General features: G+C 45.7%; 1 protein-coding gene across 22 annotated transcripts in view; it reads right to left on the reverse strand.

Annotated features, from left to right (window-relative positions):
- Positions 1-874: 874 nt before the first annotated feature.
- The window catches only part of LOC144168811 (coiled-coil domain-containing protein CG32809), a 119,106-nt gene continuing 97,634 nt past the window's right edge, over positions 875-22,346 (reverse strand). For 20 of the 22 annotated variants that reach the window (XM_077697789.1, XM_077697792.1, XM_077697800.1 and 17 more), the window contains 2 exons: positions 10,937-11,440; positions 875-6,460 (listed from right to left, as the gene is read on the reverse strand). In XM_077697789.1, the coding sequence (XP_077553915.1) occupies positions 6,221-6,460; positions 10,937-11,440 (744 nt within the window). In that variant the 3' untranslated portion in view covers positions 875-6,220. Of the gene's footprint in view, positions 6,461-10,936; positions 11,441-17,101; positions 17,136-22,346 lie in introns of all 22 variants that reach the window. The other 2 variants (XM_077697781.1, XM_077697801.1) reach the window with 2 other exon arrangements.

Genomic DNA, 22,346 nt, shown 5'->3' on the forward strand with positions numbered 1-22,346 from the left:
GCCGCCGCAAACCGCGCATGGTAGTTTTACTTCTTTTGCGCTTTGTAAAATAATTACCGACTTGTCAACCAGATAAACGATGAAAAGTCTGCTAATTTGAGCCAGTCTACGCAGTGCAAGCAAAAACGGGAGCTTGAAAAATTCACTTCAGCGTCCCTTTAAATGAGCCATGGAGACAAAACACAAGTTCGGTTCATTCGAAAGGTTGCCTCGTTAGAATCATAGTGACACCACTTCTAACGTAGTCTTCGCTCAAATAAGCTATATCCTGGTGAGAACCAGTGTACAATATATTGCACACTCGTTCTCATCGCTGAAGCGGTATTCCAGCAGCCGTAGAAGTAAAGACCGCTTGTACAAAGAATTGCACAGACATGTGCCGCCATATAGCGCAGAGTGCGAGAAGTCGGCTGCGCGGTTCGTTTTGCGCGCCATTTTGACGATGACCTCCGTTCCCGTGAAGTCGTTACGCCAGCTTCGCTGTTTGTCCAGCCTTCGCGCCACTAGCTGCTCGAAGTTGCCTTATTTTTTTACTCGCCAAGCAATGCCAGCTTGCCATAACATCAGCTTCTCGTAACCAATTTATAAAGGTTGCGTTGCTTCGTCCAGCGAAGAAACATCCCTGAAAACATGCACTAGCCAAGCGATGAGTGAAGAGCTGGAAAGCCTGTATCTTTTTTTCCTACACTCCGCTGCACGCGCATCACATGAAAGATAAACTCGCACTTTCCGAAAACTGAAAAAGTCCCCGCCTTCTACCTTGCAGTGATTCTTATACCAAGACACTGCAATAAGTGTGCAGTCAGCAACCAGGCCAGGGCAACAACATCGCTAGTCGTAGCGAACACGGAGTTTCTCAGACAAGACAGAACAATTGAGCAAGACATGACTTTTTATTTTGACAAAACTCACAACGGGCATATCTTACAATGCTAACCCATGTTCAATTATTCGTCAATATCAAAGAAACCACAAGTTCTCGCAGCGCTGAATACAGCAGCGACTATAACGAGTCAAAGAGCACCTGAGACGAGTAGTACAATAGAAACGCCACTTCCTTACAAATACGAATGACACTCTGCTCATTTCATTTCACGGTCTAAAAATAACACTTCACCGCGGCATATTCCTTGCGAGGTCAGGCAACCGCAAATCACACTAACTAGTCGTACGAGAAAAGAAATTGCTACTGCTCAGGTATTTACAGATGGGTGTAAGCACACATAATCGGATACCCTAAACAGGTCTTCTTCACTTGCACATGGTTGCACATGCAATCAAACGTACACAAACTTCATAACTAATCAATTTCATGTTTTGGTTAGGAAAGCATGGCATGTATTGTACCGAAACACGAATGCTTGGTGCAAGAAAGGAGGCCTGTGACCAAAGAAAGCAATTTCAATAGGTGTGCACATACGGATGCCGGATGCAAACTTGCCACTCCAAACAGGAAAAAAATTATACCATGCATCTATCTGTTCTGAACTGTCATTTAGTTTGTATGCTACTTTATACCTTTTAGGGCTGTTTAATAGCACTATAAAAGCGCATAGCTCCAGTGACTCGATTAAATCGCTGTCACTGCTTTATCAACACAGTAAGTAAGTGATCCAAATAGGGAGTAAGCTGCCACTGAAACTTGCATGACATTAGACACAAAATATTCTGCCAACATGACCTCAACTAAACAATGAGGGAAGTAGTTTTAACCACAGCAGCTCTCAGTAAATATTCCAATGGTTTCAAACTTATTGCTCAAGATTGTCATAAAACCCTGAATGCCAAAGTGTCTTTGTGATAATAAACTGGCACACTGATGACTTGATTTCATTACTCGTGCTGACACATCAAAATGTGGACTTCGTACAGTTATTTTACAACTGACGAGGCAGTTCATTAGGTTTTCTGGGTCCAAACTTCATATCCACGATCATTTTTGAGACAAAAGGAATTGAATGCATCTGGTAGCAAAAGTGGTGCAATGTTTTTTATCACGTCACACACGCATATACTTTGAAAATTAAAACGCTTCAAACTGTGACATGGAATCGTGGGAGGATGCAGTTAGTCGCGTCAGCAGTCTTGCAGTTACACATATTGGCAACAATATTGTTTCTGGCATGCTAGAAATATGTCGAAGACAGTTCAAACAATGTGTGCATGTGGCAAAGTCTCACTGAAGCGGAGGATTACAGCTCATCTAACAAACAATATGGTGTTTTATAGCGAATTAACAATTATAGCGAATTATAGCGAAGTAACAATAGATTTATTGAAGGCTTCTGATACATTTATATTCAGAAAGAATTCGCCAGAATAGCTCATTACTGGCTTCAGATATTTTATGTTTAGAAAGAATCGGCCAGAAAAGTATATTACTTGGTGCTTTTACACTTTCTACGTAGATGCTTGTGAGGTTATGAATGTAAAGTCGCAGTACGTAATGAAAACCATACAGCTTTGATCTGCACCCAGGACATCTTCATTAAGTAGCAGGAACCTGGAATCAACATGACATTTTACTGATAGAATTACAGCAGTGCATAAAAGGTCGTAAAATGCAAAACGTTGTCTTGTATAAGTAATTCTGCATTGATTTCGTGAGGTGTTGACAGGAAAAAATTTCCATGCAAAGTGGCCGTTCATAGGCCACTACATTGTTGCTTCTTAGGCAGCCTTATCAAGTGAATGTGCCATGCATATACCATGCCAACTTGAAAAAAAATTTACATCAAACACATTATATGAAATTATCAATCAATGCAATTGCCCAAACGAGTAGGTAGAAAGTCCACCTATGCAACATAGTGCCTTGAACTGATTTACACTTCAGTCAAATCAGGATATGCCAAACTGATGCATACAAACAAGAACATTCTGGATCAAAAGGTTTTGGTGTTTACTACCGGGTGGAAATCTGGTGCCATGCACCTTAAAATACGAGAACAAATAGTTAAAGCATTGTGCATAACAATGTAACTTACAATGTGCATAAAAATGTGCTCACAGGCAAAAGAAAAGAGTGCGTGGCAAAAAAATTTTTAGTTAAGAACCTATCATTATATGCAGGTGGCTGCATTGATGAACACTTAGAAATTCAGCCGTGCATGTGGAACCAGTTTTGTGCTGCATGCTGCTGCACCATCCGCATATTCAATTATAACATGTAACAGTAACATGGCCTACGATTAGGTGGAAATTCTCAGAACAACTACATTTGTGATGAACAGTATTAGAGGAGTCTATGTACTTTCAGGTAACTAGAAGTGACCGGAGGGCATTTGTGAAACACGATGGGACAAACGGCACTGAATGCACGACCAGTTGTGCATCCTGCTTTGATTCAGCAGAGCACAACGAATGATACATGAGTACATGTGCTTGATGTGAATATTACAGCTTCCGAACAGCCAATTTCGTTAAGCTGCACTAACTGAAAGAGTTAGTAACTAGGGTTGTATTTGGACTTAACTTATTTTCGGTGAACTGTGAAGGCAAGCCATCTTGTATTTAAACATACCAAAACTGTTCTGATTAGATTTTGTGAAGTCAGTTGGCTAGCTTTTAATGATATTGTGATCGCATTGAAGAAGAATGCATCAAAACTACAGCACCATGCAAAAAGGCAATAAAGAAAAAAAACCACAGCTACAGACAATCGATCAACAAAGGCTGGACCTAATGCTGCAAAATTTTGTCATACAGTTCAGTCCACCACTTAGTAAAACCAAAAGCAGGCTGCTTTCATGCCAAATTATTTCGCCTGTAAAATGCAAAAAAAACTATTTTCCGGCACAGGCTATCAGCCAGGAATAGTGTGCCTGTAGAAAAAAGTCATAATATCTTCTCTAGTTTGGCTGTGTAGCATCTATGTCTGACTGAATCTCTTATCTGCCTTACTAAGATTAGAAAAATGTATTTCAATGTATTCTTTTTCTCTTATTTTAATTATGCCCTCTTTATCAAGCTGTTTATAATCTGGTTCGGCAAGCAACATTTTTTATTTAGCATTGAATATCTTTTCATACGTTGTCACAATGCTATGTCCACAGTTTCAACAGCTTGATAACAAACAATGACAAGATATATTTTGTAAACACATTATTATAGGCATTTTAAGATGTGATACAGTTACATATGCCACAAATATTAAGTCTGAACATTGTTCATTTTAGCTACAAGTTTGATTGTGTGCTCAACCTGGGTCTCAACTTCAAATTGTAGCACAACCGCTAAGAATTCACAAACACAGGTTTGCTTTATAATTAGGAACAAACAATTAGTAGTTCCTGTGAATCGAACGTGTCTAGAAATGTGTGCGGTAAGCCTTTATGAACAAAACTACAATATGCAGGGGCTTAACAGAGCCGCTGAAGGCAAGCCTAAAATTCAGCACAAATATCTTGCATAGCACTTTTTATGCTCGAAACCATACACAAAATAAGCCATGCTAAATATTGAAGTAAGACAAAAAAATTTAAGCTTTTGGAAAATTCGGCATTATTCAAAAGGCGGATGCGTTTTCAATTGGAATGTCCGTTTTGCATAAGCTAAAGTTAAAGCAGGCTTTTTTTGCCCTCAAAAATTCTCGATCAGTGTCTAGAGCACAAGGGCCATTTCGAGAGATATGTGAAGTAGTCAAATCGTAAAAAGTAGGAACCGTCAGTTTATGTTAAATGCTTGCCGGGTTACTTTTGTGTAATATGAATTAAGTAGTAAGAACTGTTACCACAATGTGGCCAAGCTCTGCAAACCTGTAAAAGCCGGTGCTTTTTAACGAATTCAGTCGAGATATTCTAAGTGGCAATAAAGCAGTAGAACCGATCATTCGAGCCTTTAGGCTGCAATATAGTAGAACTAGCACAACAGAAGAGACTGATGAAACTTAGCCCACTGTAAAACTTAAGTTATGTGTAGTGCTGTACAGAGTAGCAGCGCAGAACACAGATTTCGTCGCGCACATATACCAAGGAAACCAGAAATATATAGTCTCATTGCCTACAAGAACTATGTTGTCTACAGACGAGAAGCACAGTTGTCAAGCTTGACAAGCCGATGTCTAGACTCTGTAACCAGTGTGCCCATACAAAACTGTGGGAATGGAATCTCTATACCTTTTAAAGGGGATGAGGGCGCTAGGGTGATTAACAGTGATTTACACGTGATAAATAAAGCCCGGTTCAAAACCTGCTCACAATAATCCACGCACGGCGTTCCCTGGACACTGGCCAACGGACAACCTGATGTCGAGAGCGTAAGCGTCAAACAGCGTTGAGGGCTCTTTTATGGGCGTGTGTATATGTATTATGTATATCGCCACCCTGGAAGCCTTGGTATCATCTACCATGCTGTAAAGCATCTTCCACAACGCTAGGAAAAGAGATTAGGTCAAGTCATGACATCACATTGCATGCACAATTTTCCAGAACGAGTAGGGTTGTAAGGAAGGTGGTCTATTATGAGAAAAAGTGAGAAGGCAGCACACATTATGCGCACTTGGCCGCCTCGTCGAGGGCAGTTCTGGTCGCGTGGCCGTTCATACTCATAGCGGCCATTGCGCGTTATTTAGCCCCGCGCTGCCTACGAAGGGGCACGGCGAACGCTCCCGGATAGAAGCCAAGTCTGCAGTCATGTCATGCACCTTCCTTTCGCGTCTATTTTATATTGCCCCAGTCCCGCGCTCAACAAGCAACACATGAACCACGCACCTGATAATTAGTGCACCTTGGACACACTTAACCAGAATGTGGCACTCATACACTCTGTAAAACAGAAATTACTACAACATTTATCAATGACGCTTTGTCACTTCCGAATTTTTACTATCGTAAACAAGCATGCATCTACGTGAATCAGTTGAAACAAAAAGCATTCACTTATGTGTGGTTACACTTAATTCTAGTTGAATGAAATGTCTCAGGAAACACTTTAAGGCGATGATGTTGTTTGCTACTACTCGCTTGCCAGGCATTCTGGGCAAACTTCATCCCATGTTTGGGTATCAAGCCCCGAAAGAACCAAAATGAAATCAAGATGCCTCTCTCGACGGTACCTGGAAGCTCGGGTGCGTGCTCGATTCCGACAATTCGCTTCCCTCTACGCGCCATGCACCCCAAAGCCATCACTGGTACACTGTCACTGGTGCAGAGTAGAGGAGGATGGTGGCACACCACTCGAGGGTCTTGCAAGCAGGAAGTGAGTGCCGTGTGGTCTTGGTTCAGAGTATGTCCGTCTCGTAGATCTTGGCGCCTGTGCGAAGGGCCGACGACGGTACCGCCAGGTGGGTGAGCGAACCGGAAGACGCCGAGGCGGCGCCGCCCAGGGAGAGTGAGGCCTTGTGCAGGATGTTGCTCTCGCTGCCGGTCTTCTTGAGGTCCGGCTTGGGCGGCGACAGGCGCTGGAGAAGTTGCAGCCGGGCGTACTGCTCCTGCAGCTGGCGCTGCTTGCGGAGCAGCTCCTGCGCCCACAATGCCAGAACATATCACAAGACCGAACCCGGAACCTGAATTACGCCGCGCAGTTAACAGCTGTTACAGTGGCTAATTCTTCCATCCTCTACTGGCGAAGGTCAATATATAGTTTCCATTTATCTCATTTCATTATTAGTACAGCCCCCCTCCTTTCCTAACATCTCAACTAGTTCATTGATATCCTTTTGTTCTTTCTGTAGAGGTATATTTGCTGCCTGCTCTTCATTACACTTCTGGCACCACGTTCCTTCTTTCTGCTAGTGTTCCCATCACAAGCTTGTTCACTAATTCTTGGAGCGCCCCCTTCCCTCCGCGTTTCCAACCTAGAGATGTTTCGCGGAGAGCCAAGTGACCCGCTGGAGTATCAAAAGCAGAGGAGCCTGGCCGCCACGGGATGAACAAGGACTAGCAAGGTAAGGAGCCACTTCCCACCGGCAGGTGGCCATGACGCCTTCTGCTCCTTTTATGAGCGCTATTCCAGAAGGCTTGGGAGTGGGCTAGTTGGTGTTTCAGCATCTTGAAGTGCAGAGGTGCGCTGCCTGACACGAAACGTAGGACAGGGTTAATACCACAAAAACAGACAAGGTGAGGCGCAAACTATCAACTGTTTATTATCTTGTGAAGGGGGGCGGTTATATATGACGGAAATGAAGAACATGCGCGAAAAAATAACAATAAAACGCTGCACGTGACATGATATCTATTCCTCATTTAGGAAACTTATTTCACGCGCCGAAAGCCGGATTGAAGGGGCGCTAACGCAATCTCCGTCCACTCCTGACAACATTGCATATGCTTCGTATATCTCGCCATTTGTTCCGCTCCAGAGACAAGATTACCCGCGAGATATACGAAGCATATGCAATGTTGTCAGGAGTGGAGGGAGATTGCGTTAGCGCCCCTTCAATCCGGCTTTCGGCGCGTGAAATAAGTTTCCTAAATGAGGAATAGATATCATGTCACGTGCAGCGTTTTATTGTTATTTTTTCGTGCATGTTCTTCATTTCCGTCATATATAACCGCCCCCCTTCACAAGATAATAAACAGTTGATAGTTTGCGCCTCACCTTGTCTGTTTTTTTGGTATTAACCCTGTCCTACGTTTCGTGTCAGGCAGCGCACCTCTGCACTTCAAGATGCTATTCCAGAAGGCCCGAGATGAAGAAAAAGCAGTAGGTTTTTATTTTTCAGAAATTTTCATACATACAAGTGCTGTGATTAGCATCTGGATCCATAGCCCCAAGGGTAGTTTTGGATCCATACAAGAGTGGCTAAGGCGTTGCGCTGCTGAGCACGAGGTCGCTGGTTCGTTTCCCGGCCGCGGCGGCCGCTTTTCTGATGGAGGCGAAAAGCAAAAACGCCCGTGTGTACGAGATTTCGGCGCACGTTAAAGATCCCCAGGGGGTCAAAATTAATCCGGAGCCCTCCACTACGGCGCGCCTCATCGCCTGCGTTGCGTCGGCGCGTTAAACCCTACAATCAAATCAATCAGATCCATACAAGAAATTCACATTCTTTCTTTTCCAAGTCAAGATAGCTCGGTCCCAAGTTTCCAGCTGCTCGAGTTAACAAAGTAGTGAAAGTGCAGCATCTGATAAACATCAAGCGGAACCGACGCAATCGCGCGAAGCACGCTTGGCATTATCAGCGCGCCCAGTCGACGCCGCTCACGTTGAAAAAGCACGGCTTGTACGAACATCCGCGTGTAGCGCCATCTAGAATCGAGTTGCAACTTGCACTCCGTTATGTAAAGTAGATAACCCAGCTATTTCGTTTAATACTCCGGCCTGTCCCCAGCCTTCTTTTAAAGCTCCGCCCTCTAAAAGCCGCATGGGGCGGTTCGATTTTCTCGGTGTTGTGTTCTTACTCTTAAATGTGTTTGCTACGTGGTTTGAGGCTAGCTCCAGTGCAGCTCAGCGCATGCCCAAACCTAGTAAGCGAAGCAGTTCACTGTAGCGAGGGGAACGCGCCCTTCTCCTGACTGTCAAATGTGACCGGCTTTGTTTACGTGCGGGCGGCGGGCGTAGCATCAGACATCGCCCCAATTTAGCGTGTCATGAGCGTGGAACCAGCGCGTTTTAGACGTGGAAGGTGTGTCATCTGTCATCGATTGTGTTTTTTCTGTGTATGAATACGGCTGCCGTGGGAAAATCTTGCCGTCGTGGCCGCTCCTATCGTCCGGACTACAACAAGCACTTCTTTCCGACCGACAACCTCCCCCCCCCTGCGACTGTGGCAGCATTTGATTGACGGTGGCTTGGGGACTTCGTTCGTTCATTGTTTTCTGGGTTGCGACACTACTCCACCGGCGATGTGGGCTCCATAGCAGCCAAGTTGGGTGGGGCTTCGGGCGCTACGCCGCACCCACGAATGGGCTGGGTGTGTGTGGTTGACAGGAGAACTCGGAGGAAACTCGGGAGATATATTGCACGGCCGAGTTGAACTCGTGACGCTCGTGTTGGCGGCTGCTGCGGCGTGGTTTATTGTTCACGGTCGCTGTAGCAAGCATATATCTATCCCTACAGAGTTTTTTTTATTATCGGAGGAGGAATTTCAAGCCCTTTTTCGTGTCTCGAAAGTACTATGCATTGGCTGTGCAGCCATCTGGCGCCGGACCCCCTTTGCGACGACTTTGAGGCGGATTTCGCTCCATGACTGCCAAGGAGCAAGTGTTGCGTGAGCTGCGGTTTTACGTAACGGACACCTTCCACCGAAGCGTTGGTAGCGACCGCACCAGCGACCGCCCTCAGGAGACAGTCAGCAGGTGTGTGCGCAATAGGAATACTGTAGACAAGTTTTTCGCCTTTTTTTAAGTGGTTAGCCGGACATGGCTTCCGAAGGTTCTACCATGCGTTTATCCGTCTGCAGCCAGAGCGTACGCTTCAGTTGAGACCACTCGATAAAAAAAAGGTTTCCATCGAGTGGGCGTGCTTCATTTATCGTCTGCTAGCAAAACGTTCCAATGTGGCGTTGCATGACCGTGCGCTTCATTTATCGTCCGCGCGGCAGACGGTTTCTCTTGAGGCGTTTCGTGCCACAGAATTCTTGCAAACATTTTACTCGCCGCATAGTATATAATCAACGGCGTGTGTCTATATCGAAGGCAATGTTTACGCATTTCAGCGGGTGTTGTCCAGTGTCGTTGTCGTCTGGCAGGAAGCAGATCATGCAAACCTTGTCAAGGGAATATTCAGACCGAAAGAAACAGCGTGACGCCAAAGGGAGGGTGAAGGTATAGAGTTCATTAAAAAAAACGACTGTGGAGATCTTCATCGAACAAGAGCTGTGAAGAGCAAAGTGAAATAAACGAAACAAATATGAAAAGCTGTGGTTGTTGCTCTTCCTTTCTTCGTAGCCCATGGCCAATTGGGTGTCTTGACAGCAATTGGAAGCTTTGGGGAGCGAATGGGCTCGGTTTTGAAAATTCACAAAACCGTTAATTGGAAACGTAAAACTTCTAGAAGAATGCGTGACACGTGAACGTGATGGCACATGAGAAGGACAGGCGCGCACCAGCCGCGCAGAACCACGATTATAGGGAGGCTGTGCTCTGTGCCAGTCTTCTTGCTGGCGAGTTCACTATGAAATGAAAAAGAAGGAACTGACGCAAACACGCTATAACAGAAAAGAAGCCGGTCAAATGCCAAAATTCATGCCGAAAGACAAAGAAATAAAAGCGAGGAAAAATACGCACGTGCAATATATCAGTTAAGAATTACCGCAAGTATACAATCATCAGTTGTTAATGAGTATCGCAAGTACAATGTATCAGTTGTTGTTAAGAATCGCCAAGCTTCCGCCATCAAATAATGTAAGCTGACTGAAGTGCTTCCAGGAAATTGCGTATCTGAAAGCGGACAGAGGGTTTCTATAACACCGAGCAGCAATTACTTTGAATGTGGCGCGTTTCCATCACCCGCTTTCTTTTTTTGCCAGTCGGCCTTAGTCACGTGATTCCATTGTGTGCCCCTGACGGCAGAAATGGGCAGAAACTGCTTCGTAGGACGGCAAATTTCAAACAAAAAGCTCATATAACCGCCTGGAATAAAAAATAAAATGAACTCTGTAGTGAAATACAGATTACTTAAATACAAGCCCGATAAAGTAATGTAGTTGGATTTGCTTGCCCCCCGTAGCCTCCAGTGCAGCAGTGGAACGAGAGACAGCAGTGAAAAACGCGCCACGCCCTAGTCGCGCCTCCGTGTAACGGGCTGTCCTGGACCGCTTATGTCACCCCTATAATCAGCGAATACCATGAATTGCATTCTTAAAGCGCTTGAACACCGCCTCGAAATGTAATCATTACGTTACGTGGGCGTCGCTAGAGCTCGTGTTTCCCGAGTTTCGCTCAATCTCCGGCCTTCGGGAATAGCGACCCAGTACACGCTTTCGTGGTCGCCTTGCACCGATTCGAAGACGCCTCTCCCAGGCTCCGCGAGCCGGCAGTGACGGCCATAGTATTACCTGGTGCCGCGAATCGAGCAGCTCCTGGCGGCTGCGCCCCTGCAGCCCCTCCTGCGAGTTGACGCTCTCGCTGCTGCTGCTGTTGGAGGAGAGCTGGTCTCGGCGGCCGCCTCCGCTGCCGCTGCTGCTGATGCTCGCGTCTTCTCCAGCCAGCGCATTGGTGCGCACCGGCTCCGAGCGGCTCCGCTGTGGGCCCGTGGGCGACGTGACGGGGGACTTGCTCGTGGTCCGCGGGGGTGGCGGCGGAGGGGTCTTCTTGGTGCCGCCGCCCGTCGTCGCGCCGTCGACCACAATGACCGTCGAGGAGGACGGGGGCAGCCTGCTTCCCGCAGACGAGGCCCTGACCGGCGAGTCGGCGGACAGCGGCCGGCCGCGCTTGTCTGCCGGCTTGGAGAAGGTCTGCAGCTCGTCCAGCAGCGCGTCCAGGGCGTTCTCCGAGCGCGCTGCGGGGCTGCCCTTGCTGCTGTCGACGCCGCCACCGACAGGCTCTGCCACGTCGCACGTCTGCGCAGTCGACAGGCGCCGCGGAGCGAAACCACACGTCACACGGAGTGGCTACCGCCCGCGCACAACGCAAGCTAAAACAGCGGAGTGGTACGGAAAAAGTACCCGCAATGCTGTCTGAGCTTACGAACGCCCTCTGATAACGAGATGGAGCATAGGTGCACACGGCTTTATATGAACCGAGTTTCGCCCATTTACCCGTTTCTCATCGTAGAACCATGCACACGAAAGGGAAGCGTTCCCGGAAATTCCTAGAGGTTAATGAAACTTCAGCCACGGCTAGGATTGAGCGTGCTGCAGACGGACACCATTCAGTCGCCGCTCCATATTTACTGTACCTCCGGCCGCTTTACGTGGTCCCTAATAGCTACGGCACAAAAAAGGCTGGGGCCGATAAGAAAAACCATCCCCGGAACCTCTGGCTTTTTCTTTCATGTCTACTGCATGTTCGTGCAGTAGCTGCCAAGTGGGTTGAAGACAACGTACGGTGGGACATAGATAAGACCAGTAGCACATTTTCCTCGGTCGGTAACTGAAGCTCATTGGGTACAAAGAAGATGCCTCCTTCGCAAAGCGCAGTGTGTGCGCTGTCGTCTTCGTTGCTGTTTTTATTAGAAAACCAAGTCAGAGGAATCAGCAAACGACCATTGTCTGTGGAATTATTTACCGTTCCATTGCTGTAAACAGAGAAAAAACTCCTTCTACGTAGTAATTTGCCTCAGGTACCATTAACATATAACCTATAAAAACAAAATGACATATATAGCAAATTATTTTGTCCCAAGGGGCATTTCAAACTTAAATTGCAGTAAAAGCCAATACATTTAAAAATCTAATAACAAGTGTGTTTCATGCACTAATCCACGTATATATCGGTTGCAAAAATTTCAGCTTATATTTACATAAAAATCATATAATCAGGGTGTTTCGCAGCAGTAATCCCCATCACAAAGACGAGTGGCTGTTACCCTTCTGGTATGTTATACTTTACACTATAAGGCTGTTCAGTACCTATGGTTAGTATTTCCAAAGGGAAATACATACAAAACGCCTTAAAATGTTTTCTTGTCAATAACACTAAAGAAATTTTGTTTTTAGACAGCATTGCTCCGAGCAATCTGGTACGATGGCATCTGTCAATGTACCTGCGGCTGCGCATGACTGAATAGTTAGTAAAAAATGTTCTAGTGGACGATGCTATTACTCATATCAGTATAAAATAAAATGTTTTATAGTCTCAAGGTAACACTTTGAAGACTCAGAGCATAACTGTAGGTCCACGCGCGCCTTTTCATAAGATTTGCCATGTTTTCTTTTTTGCCAAACAAAACGCAACCTGCCAACGGTAGCATGTTTGAAGCGGCGAAGTAGTATGCTTCTGATACCACCCCGCCATTTTCTACAAAAAAATTCTCGAGGTATGCACAATACAATGAACTAAATGACTTGGATCAATTGCCGTTCAGGCACGCAAAATATACTCGTTAAAAACAACAGCTGACTATGTTCATTTCGTTCAATCCTGTGGTTAAATCATTGTTACTTTTCAACCATGGGTCATTTCATGTCCGTCTGACATGCTGCCTTTTTCCCCTTCGACATCTATATAACTAACTGCATGAACGTCTGCAAAAACAATGCAAGTTCCTGCCATAAGCTCTCTCTTGCACAGAGTGCATTAGATGTTGTGCATTGGAGTGGGCGCATGCGCCATACCATGAATACCCGCCTAAACTCGACATTGGTTATTTTGTGCTTGTTGCACGGGAGATGCTGCATAAACTTACAATGCCCTATTCTTGGAAATCATAAGGTTCATATAGCTTAGACCAATTTGGTTATCGTCATGGTGCTTCCTCAATGTTCTGCTAGAAAAGGCTGCGAGCTTCATGGCGAACGTGGCGGCTGCTTTCGATGGAAGTAGAATTCAATGAAAGTTTTGCGTTCAGGATTATTGTTGACGTCAAAGGACCCAAGGTGATCAAATTTTATCCATATGTCTGATTAGCAACGTGGCTCATAGCCAAAGTGCAGCTGTTGTACGTAAGGCAGAAATTCTACTTCCTTAGTTACGTGCTCTGTGAAAAGTGCTCGCCCCTCGTATCAAAATCTTTCATTTGTAAGGTAGGTTCTGACATGGTATGCTTCAAATTTCAGTCACTGCCACTTGAGTATTAACAGGATGAGAGGTATGAAATGTCTTGTTACTTCACTCATGACGCATATATACCCACGTGGGGGACTGGCCAAGAAGCGGCGTAGCTTTTTAGAGTAATATGCCCACCTCATAATGTATAAAATGAGTCTAGAATTGGATTAGAGCAACGGCCACGCAATTACATAACAGAATTGAAGAATAATTATGTATTGATGTCATCCGTTAGGAGAGTAAGGGAGAGACCAATCTTTGTACTGGTTAACAGCATACATGTCTGGTCGCCGAAATACAGGCGCATATGTGTGACAGTGCCGGGGCCTGTCAGACGTTTCAGCTTAATATGTGGTCCCAGACCGAGCTTTGTCTTTAGGCACAAGTAAAAAAAAAGTCTGCAAAAACTTGAACGCAAAACTAATTTCCTCTTATTCTCTGTTACAGGTGATCAATGTGGTAGTATGCCCGGGTCCTCATATATTCCAGAAGCAGGAACTGTGTCATGGTGGTTACATGAGCCGTGGAGACCCACATGCTGATCTAGACTGAGCATGGAGCTTGATCTAAGGGCGCGCTGGTTCACAATGATGATTACAAAACTGATGATGACGAAGATGATTATGTAAATATATGTATCCCCCTAGCGCCCAGCGCGCAATAAAGAAACCGGTGTGCGTGTTTGGACACCGCACTGGAAACCATAAAGACTAATTTTTGCAGAAGAGCAGTTCCAGCAGCAAAAAGCGCACAGTTTAATGGGCAGGAATGGGTGGATGTGAAGAAAAGGCAAGTGTGTGAACCAATATATGCATTTATACACAGTCATGTGTATAGGACGCTCTCTTGCACACCTTTTCTTGTTACCACCCAGCTGCAGTTTCAGCAAAAATCTTGCTGTGTGACTGAGCTCACTGTTGCCACCTAAAATGGGTTATAGCCATAAATTGAGCACCCGGTTTGAAGTTTCAAACGCAACGGGATAACTAAGTGTGTATTAAGTGTATATCACTTGATCGACTGCCCGGGTCAACACATGATAGCTGTAAAAGTGGATGAGCAAAGGAGGAGTAAGCTCTTGGACCGATCGGCCGAGTTCCTGCTCCCTCACCTCTTTGTCCACCTTCTTAAAACAATGCTGTAGGAATCCTATGCGGCAGTGGCTACTCTCGACGCATTAACCGAAGGGCTTGTTCTCCACCATTTCTCTCCAGAATTAGGGCAAAAATTGTATAACGCTGAGGCGTCCCGTCAGTGTTTGCTTTGCTCGACCTTTTTCTCACTATTCGCCAAGATCGAGGCAAACGTCTGGTGGTCGACGCTAAGAGTGCGATCACCGAAGCATTGTGGGACATGGAGTAAGTGAACTAATGAACTGTGAGATGTGCAGCAGGTTCCGACAGGATAAACCACGGTGCAGCATGATGAGAGTTGAACTGCCTGCTTGTGCTTTTCTTGTCATGAGCTGTGGCTGCAATGCTGTCCCTAGCTGCGGCCTGCGCAGCTACAGTGAGACGAAGAATCACAGAGCATGCAAAAGAAGAGCTGTGGTCTAACTGCAGCGGCATTGGATACAACTCATTTATGCCAGTTTTGCCGATCTCATTGGTGGTCCCCCAACTGAACTCCTATGACAGCGTGGAGAACGGTATACGTAAGTCGAGGCGTAGCGGTGAGTTTGGGATGCGCGTCGGGATGGCATAAAAACATGGAACGTCGCTTTCCACGACGGTGATTGACCGAGTTCTAATTTTTCAGTAGAGCATCTAGGCGAGCAGGCTGCAAGACACGAAAGTCTGGTAAAGATGGCTGACGCGCCTGGCATACGACACTGTGCATTGGTACAGCCTACTCAACCGCAGTATGAGCATAAAAGACCGAGCTGATTCCAGGATACGCTGTAGCCCTCAAATCTTCCAGCAGTCGCTGGCCGCTGGAAGCTGTACCACTGGAGGCACGGAGCACATGGGTAAGGGAAGTGTGCTAGAACATCCCTCTCACCTATGTAGCGCAGTGAGGTTGGTAGAACTTCACAGCTGCTAGTGGAAGTCGACATAAAGGTTCAAAAAGACTGTTAGTTTGTACCAGTTGGTGAATGTTCCTCATGAGTGATCAGCCCAAAAACGACGCATGAAAAGCGAAAAACGGACTTTGTGCAGCGCCGTCCTGTCCATTTATTGCTTTTCGTGTGCCGTTTTGTAGTGCTGATCATTAATAATAAATATAACTGCGCAGCAAGCGCGACGTCCTGTGGAGCTGTGTCAAAACGTGTTAAGAAAACGAAGCGAAAGGTAGCGTCACTTGCAGTGCACGTCGCAGCGGGCGCTCGTTTTCGCGTGAGGTGAGGCTGGACACTCAAGTAAAGTGCAATCGTTAAGTTCAGTAGGAAGGTGTGGCACTGAAGATGATGGTGTCGGCACAGAAGCAATGGGCCTGTTCGGGAATGGACACAGGGAGGCGAAACAGGCCGCCAGGGACGACATATTACTGGATAACAGCATTTTTCAAGTTCATGTAGAGCTGTGCACCAGCTGGTGAAATCCAAAGCTGTTTGGAGAGCCCACAAAGAAGCCGCACCACAGTGAGGTGGTGAAGAAGCGGTTCGTTTCATATTCCCTTCATGAAGGAGTGGCCGTCTAGCTGGAGAAAACAGAGGTCGCAACTATGGGCACAGAACTTTAGAAAGCTGTACATCTCGAAGTTTTGAATGCCCCATGAGCTTCACGCCACAATCGTCTTGAGAGTTGTGGTAGAAAAGACGAAGCTGGTAACAAAGGCGGACGGGCGGTGGTAACAGCAGTACGACTTATTGTCGTCTGCTTTGTGTACCTCAGTGGTTCAGGACGATGGCCTCGAGGTCATCTATGCACTAGAGTTGCAAGCTCGATCTGCCCAGTGAAGGCATAGGGTATCTTTTTTCTGGTAACATGGTACCTCAGTTCTGGAGCGTGGATCCTGGTGATGTAAAAATGGCTGTCGAGTACGATGAGCCATGTGGCAGGTATCTGGATCGAGTCAAAAGGGATCATCCCGGGTAGATCTGGACGGCTGGGTCGCTTTGTCCCATGCCGTCATCGGTGTCATGGTTGAAAGTTCACCAATGCACTGAATTCGCTTCTCCGTCGTTGGCCCAGCTACCATTTCGCCGAGTAGCATTGGCCGTGCCATCATGGTAGAACGGGTAGCAATAAACAGTGTTCTGCTCAGTCCAATTACCGAGCATGGGCTGGTTTAAAAGTAGTGACAATGAACCTGGTGGTGGCAATAATGGTGCCGTTACACCGTATAACACAATTTCTCGGTAATTAAATAAAAACAAGCCTTTCAGTATGTAAAATTATGCTGAAAACTGCACACCATCATTTTACAAACGTATACAGTCAGGCCTGTGACGCACACCGCGTGGACATGTCTCGTCAAACACTGCGACAGTTGAGAGACACACAGTGCAAGCTGAGCTCATTTTGCCATTCAATAGGGGTCAGCTGATACGGAACAGGAAACGTGATTACCGTGGCCTTTTTCCGTGCCGTCTCGCCTTCCTCACTGCCGATCACACCGGTGACGGTTAGATAGAAGGCGGGGAGGGCAAAAGAAGTGCACATGGTCAGACCCGGCACGCCACACAGTCTAAGAACACACGGGTGTCGTAAAGAAGGCACTTCATTAACTGGGATTAGTCGATACAAAGAAGGCTTAAAATCAGGCCATCCATTACAACCCTTTGGTTTTCTGATCAGCTGAAGAATAATTTTAATTAATCGCTTGTGGTTTTACTTTGAAAATGTCAGCATCATTATTGCAGCCATTGGAGGAGCTCTGAATAACCACCAAGAACATTCTCCTTCACATCTTCCCGGAGTGGTATGTGTACAAAAGACGAAAAAAACTAAATCTCTGGAAAAAAGCCCAACCACATGCGTGTAAATGCTTCATTTCCTTGTTGCGTTAGTGCTGTGCAATACCTAAGAATTCAAAGTCGGCTGTACGCATGGCTACAATTATGCTACGATATGACCCAGTTGATCCATCAAAGCGTTCACACTAGGGCGACGAAACTACAATAAACCAGAAATGTTATGGAACAATAAAAAAGCAACCACTGTAGAGCAGTTCATTAGACGCTACCCATTTCGCAGTCCGTGTAACTGTCCTGCTTTTTGCCAGTTTGCTGCGTTCGTGGAACATTTCACAATGCACTAAGTAGCGCAAATCAGTGTTATACCGTACTTTTTCTGGTGGTTACTGTTTTGTGGTCATATGAATTGTGTCGGTTCATTTCCAGTCTGTCGCACAACCGTGAACATTCCACACCACAAAAAGTTGTGTGGAACATTTTCAACTGACCCGACGTACACCAAGAGATGATGGTGAAAAAATTCCGTCTTCCAGATAAACTTCGTAATTGAATCCCTAATGCAGAAGTCCCTTTGATCTTGCTGCCGTTCTTTTCTTTTCAGTGAGCTTGTGCTGAGCCTTTAGGCTTATACCGGGCAGCATTTTCTCCCACAGCACAATCATATTGTCTTTCATCCTACGTATTTCTATATTGCCTTGACTAGCACAAATCGTATGATATAGGCCTATGCCAGTGTGCGCATCGAGGCTCATAGTCTTCAAGGATTATTGTATAAAGTTTTTTTGGGCTTGAGCACACATTTCCATTCTTAGAAGTGTAATCGCTTGCTCTTTGTCCGATTGTTTACAAGTAGCGCGTACTCTTTTCTGCCTCGACCACGTAGTAACAAATAAGACAAGTGGGAAACCTCACTTCTTATAACGCAACAAAGTTGCTTATTTTGTTGGGGGTTTGTTAGTAGAATCCTGTGTTCTATATTGTAATTACGAGCACAGTAACTGCTTGCTTGCTTCCTTGGGTGTCTGCAACTGATGTGCTAATTTTAACGTTATCTGTGTCAGTAACTGGTATCGCGATGATGCCTCCAAGTGGCCCTACCGTGCCTGTGGTTTTCCCACGTGTGACGATTCTCTAAGCACAACGTCTCATTCCGTACATCGTAAGGTTGTTACTTCAAAATAAAAAAAAAGACATCACAATCCTGGGCATGTGATATCTGTTGGTATGGGACCAGAGCAAATACTTCTACTGAAAATCTAACAAGGTATAGGTAGTGATAATTCGCTACGTGGATATTTTTAGGGGCAAAACACCTTAGGGTCTCAAGCTGTCGGTATCTCCTGTCGTCGTCTAGTGTAGTCACGGTACAAAAACACCGGGACACTCGTTTTCCAACGCCTCACGGTAAAACGTAACACGTACTAAAAGAACACACCGGGACACTCGTTTTCCAACGACTCGTGCTAGAACGCTTCGTGCTTCAAAGGCACAAGACTTTTCTAACAAAGCTTTATACCTCTTCCTGAACTCGGCACGATCTATGACTTGGAGGCAGAGGAGCCTCATCAACACCGGGAGCATTAGGACGAGGAAAAAGAGGCCAAGAAATACATCATGCATATTGACTGGGATTAGCTACGCGATTGCTGATTTATATAAGTGTACCTCTATATATATTCAAACAAACTGGTCTTCTGTCTCTGATTTCCCATTAGCAACTCTTTTGTCTTTCACTTCCCATTAGCGACGATTCGGCTGTGGGACACAGCAGTGGACACTGCATGCTTCGCCCTTCTTCCCAATTTCAGGTTAGTGGAGATGGCCCGGGATTTTTCGTGTGTCCCCTGGGTGAAAATAAATTGTGACGGTAGGCATTGGTTCGTGGTATAAATGGCATGTTTGCTTGCGTTTTTCATCTGTGGCGACATATACAAGCCATGATAATTCTCCTTACAAGAGCATAAAAAGAAAAAAAATTCAAGGCCCTTCCACTCTGTGAAGATGGAAACTAGCGAAGCTGCAAATATGGTAGGTTTTCGAGTTGCCAGTGCTTCTCTGTGTACTTGTTCTTCCAACCAAACAACGACACTCCTTCAATTCCATCTTTTCTTCGTCCAATCGTAAAAAAAACAGCGACTCGCGCCTGCTGCCTTCCCACAAGCTTAGGCACTCAACGCGCTTCAAAGAAGCAAGGTCACTTACTCCCGTATTCACAGACATAATTTAAGTATCGCTTTTGCCTTTCAACACTTTTTGGTTCCAAGCACATTTCCAGAACCAAGCTAACGCTGAAAGGGTGCCGTTTCGTTAACTTGATGTTCTTTTCCGCAATCAAAATTGTTGATATGGTGCTAACTGGAATGCTGTACTGCGCAGTGACAGCATTTACAACTGCGAGCTTCTCTTGAAAAGAGTAAATTTTTCATTTTCTGGAAATAGAACTTATGATCAACGAACCCACACCACAGATAGCAGTAGAGACACACGAGAACACGCTGACACTTGGCACCTCAAAACTCAAAGCTTGGCACCTCAAAACTTAAAGAAGCATCGAAGTGAATTTGTCAAACTTTAGTTTTTGCTTACATTGCATAGACTGGCTCAAATAAACGCACTGTTCATTGTAGCCACCTGTAAATGCTTTGCGCGTGCAGGACCTGCGCCGCCATTACCGGCGCCTGACTACGCAGCATGACTACCACACTTTAGGTTCCCGCCTTCAGCAGCGTTCAGCGTCAAAGGTTCATGAGGCCATCTTTGGTGATGTCATGCCCCTGCCCCCTGTGTCTCAATGGCAACACAGCACTGGGTTGCCTCCATAGACTGTTCCCAGCATTGACAGAAATGCTGATACCCCCGGGATGCCCAAAAACAATCTATATCTACAGTGGCAGCACGGCAGATGACGCTCAATTACATGCATGAACGTTATGCTTATTATGTGCATATATACACCGATGAATCGTCAACAACCTCCTCGTAGTCATCAGCTTTCACAATACCGAGCCTTCACATCGAGAAAGTGGTCAAGCTCTCGCACACCACATCGTCGACGGCTGCAGAGCTTTACGCAGTATACCTTGCAGTCAAATTTATCGCTACCATGACTTCACCGACTAAATGGGCACTTCTCACAGATTCAAAAGCGCCTCTTCAAGCCCTAAATACAATTGCGGCTTACAGTCATCACAAACTTTTGGCGAGACACATCTGTGATGCGATGGCAACTGAAATAGGAAAAACTCAGAAAATAACATTTGAGTGGATTCCCGGGCACATTGGAATGCGTGAAAATTCACGAGCTGACGCAGCAGCAGCAACCGCTCATTCAAATTCCACGTGTAGCGCCGTGCCTTTTACCAGAGGTGATGTGAAAAATTATTTGAAAAAACTAAGGACACACATTACTTTGGAAACCTGGTTGACCGATAAATATCGTTCATCGCTGTTATACCAAGAGGACCCGTACCTTGCATACCCTTGTGCGTGTCATCTCGGTCGTTCGCTCGACACGTTATTAAATCGCCTTCGTCTTGACGTGGCCTACACCAAGAAATTCCTTTAGCGTATTCGATTCGCTGATGACACCTGCTGGGCTTGTGGACACCAAACTGAAAATGTGCATCATGTCCTCCTTGAGAGCCCTCTCTATGCGACCTAGCGGGAAAAATTAAGTGACAAGCTTAGCCTGCTATCTCGAAAACCCCTATCTTTGCCGAAACTGTTGGGTCCATAGGACAATGTACGCAACCAAACGAAGGCCTTCCTTGCATTAAGGGACTTTTTTAAATGCAGAGCATCTCAGTAACTCACGATGTCACCCGCGTTGACGTCCGTAGTCCGCACCGTCGTTGTCCCTACTATATAAAAAAGAAAATACTATCCGGCGCCAGGTTTCGATCCCTCGACCCTGCGGGCGGAACGCAATGTACATGGTGCTCTACCCACTGCGCCACAAAGCCGACACAGAATGGGACGCTACTAACGCGCCTTATATCGTTGACTCATTCAAATTACTGCTGACGAGAGCTCTCTCGTCAGCAGTTGCCACAAGTGCAACAACATTAACGTAACGCAAACTACTTAACGTCGTGCGCCCCCGGAAATGCTCTGCATTTGATCGTGCCCCTCGCGAGGGGGATGTTTATACAGGAACTCCTACTTCTAGCGGACTCCTGGCGCCCTCTTTCTGCCATTGTAGAGACTATGAGGCGGTCTTCTAAGGGCGCCAAATTTGAATTCTACAAAATCGATTTTCACGAGGAAAAAAATGCCTTTTTTCGCTTACTATCGTAAAAACCAAACCAACGAGCGTTCCTAACTAAATGAACGCGGGCGCTGCCGGTTACTTAGATATATTTGAAATGCCGAAGATGTGCGAACACTCTTAAATGCCTGCAAATTCCTCTGAATGGGTGTGGAAACACACAAGGGTGTTATGTATATTGGCGAAACTATCGGAGTCGCATCGCGGATATTGTGTGTATATAGATGTATATAGTTTTTTACTGTATTCCGCTGCTGTATATATATATATATATATATATATATATATATATATATATATATATATATAAGCAAAAGCACCAATCAAGAGCAGACATCTGGCCCAGTAGCCTCCCCTTCAGTCCGGAGATTATTCGGCACTCTGCGGATCGAGCTCAAGGAAACCAACTGCAGAAACTTCAACGAACAGGAGCTGACGCTCATGATCGTTACACTAAAATGAGAGTGCTAAGATTTGCTTCAAAAGACGAGACCACACCCAAGTTGGCTGCTTTGTACTGAACATCCGGCAAAAGCCATGAGCATGGATGTTACATCGACATCTCCACGTCCTAAAAGGACGTCCAGTGGATATCTTAGATATGTTATTGAAAGTATAGAAATGGATACAT

This window comes from Haemaphysalis longicornis, unplaced genomic scaffold (genome assembly GCF_048455015.1).
Source record: "Haemaphysalis longicornis isolate Haplotype H1 unplaced genomic scaffold, Haemaphysalis longicornis Haplotype H1 scaffold_2, whole genome shotgun sequence".
NCBI lineage: Eukaryota > Metazoa > Arthropoda > Arachnida > Ixodida > Ixodidae > Haemaphysalis > Haemaphysalis longicornis.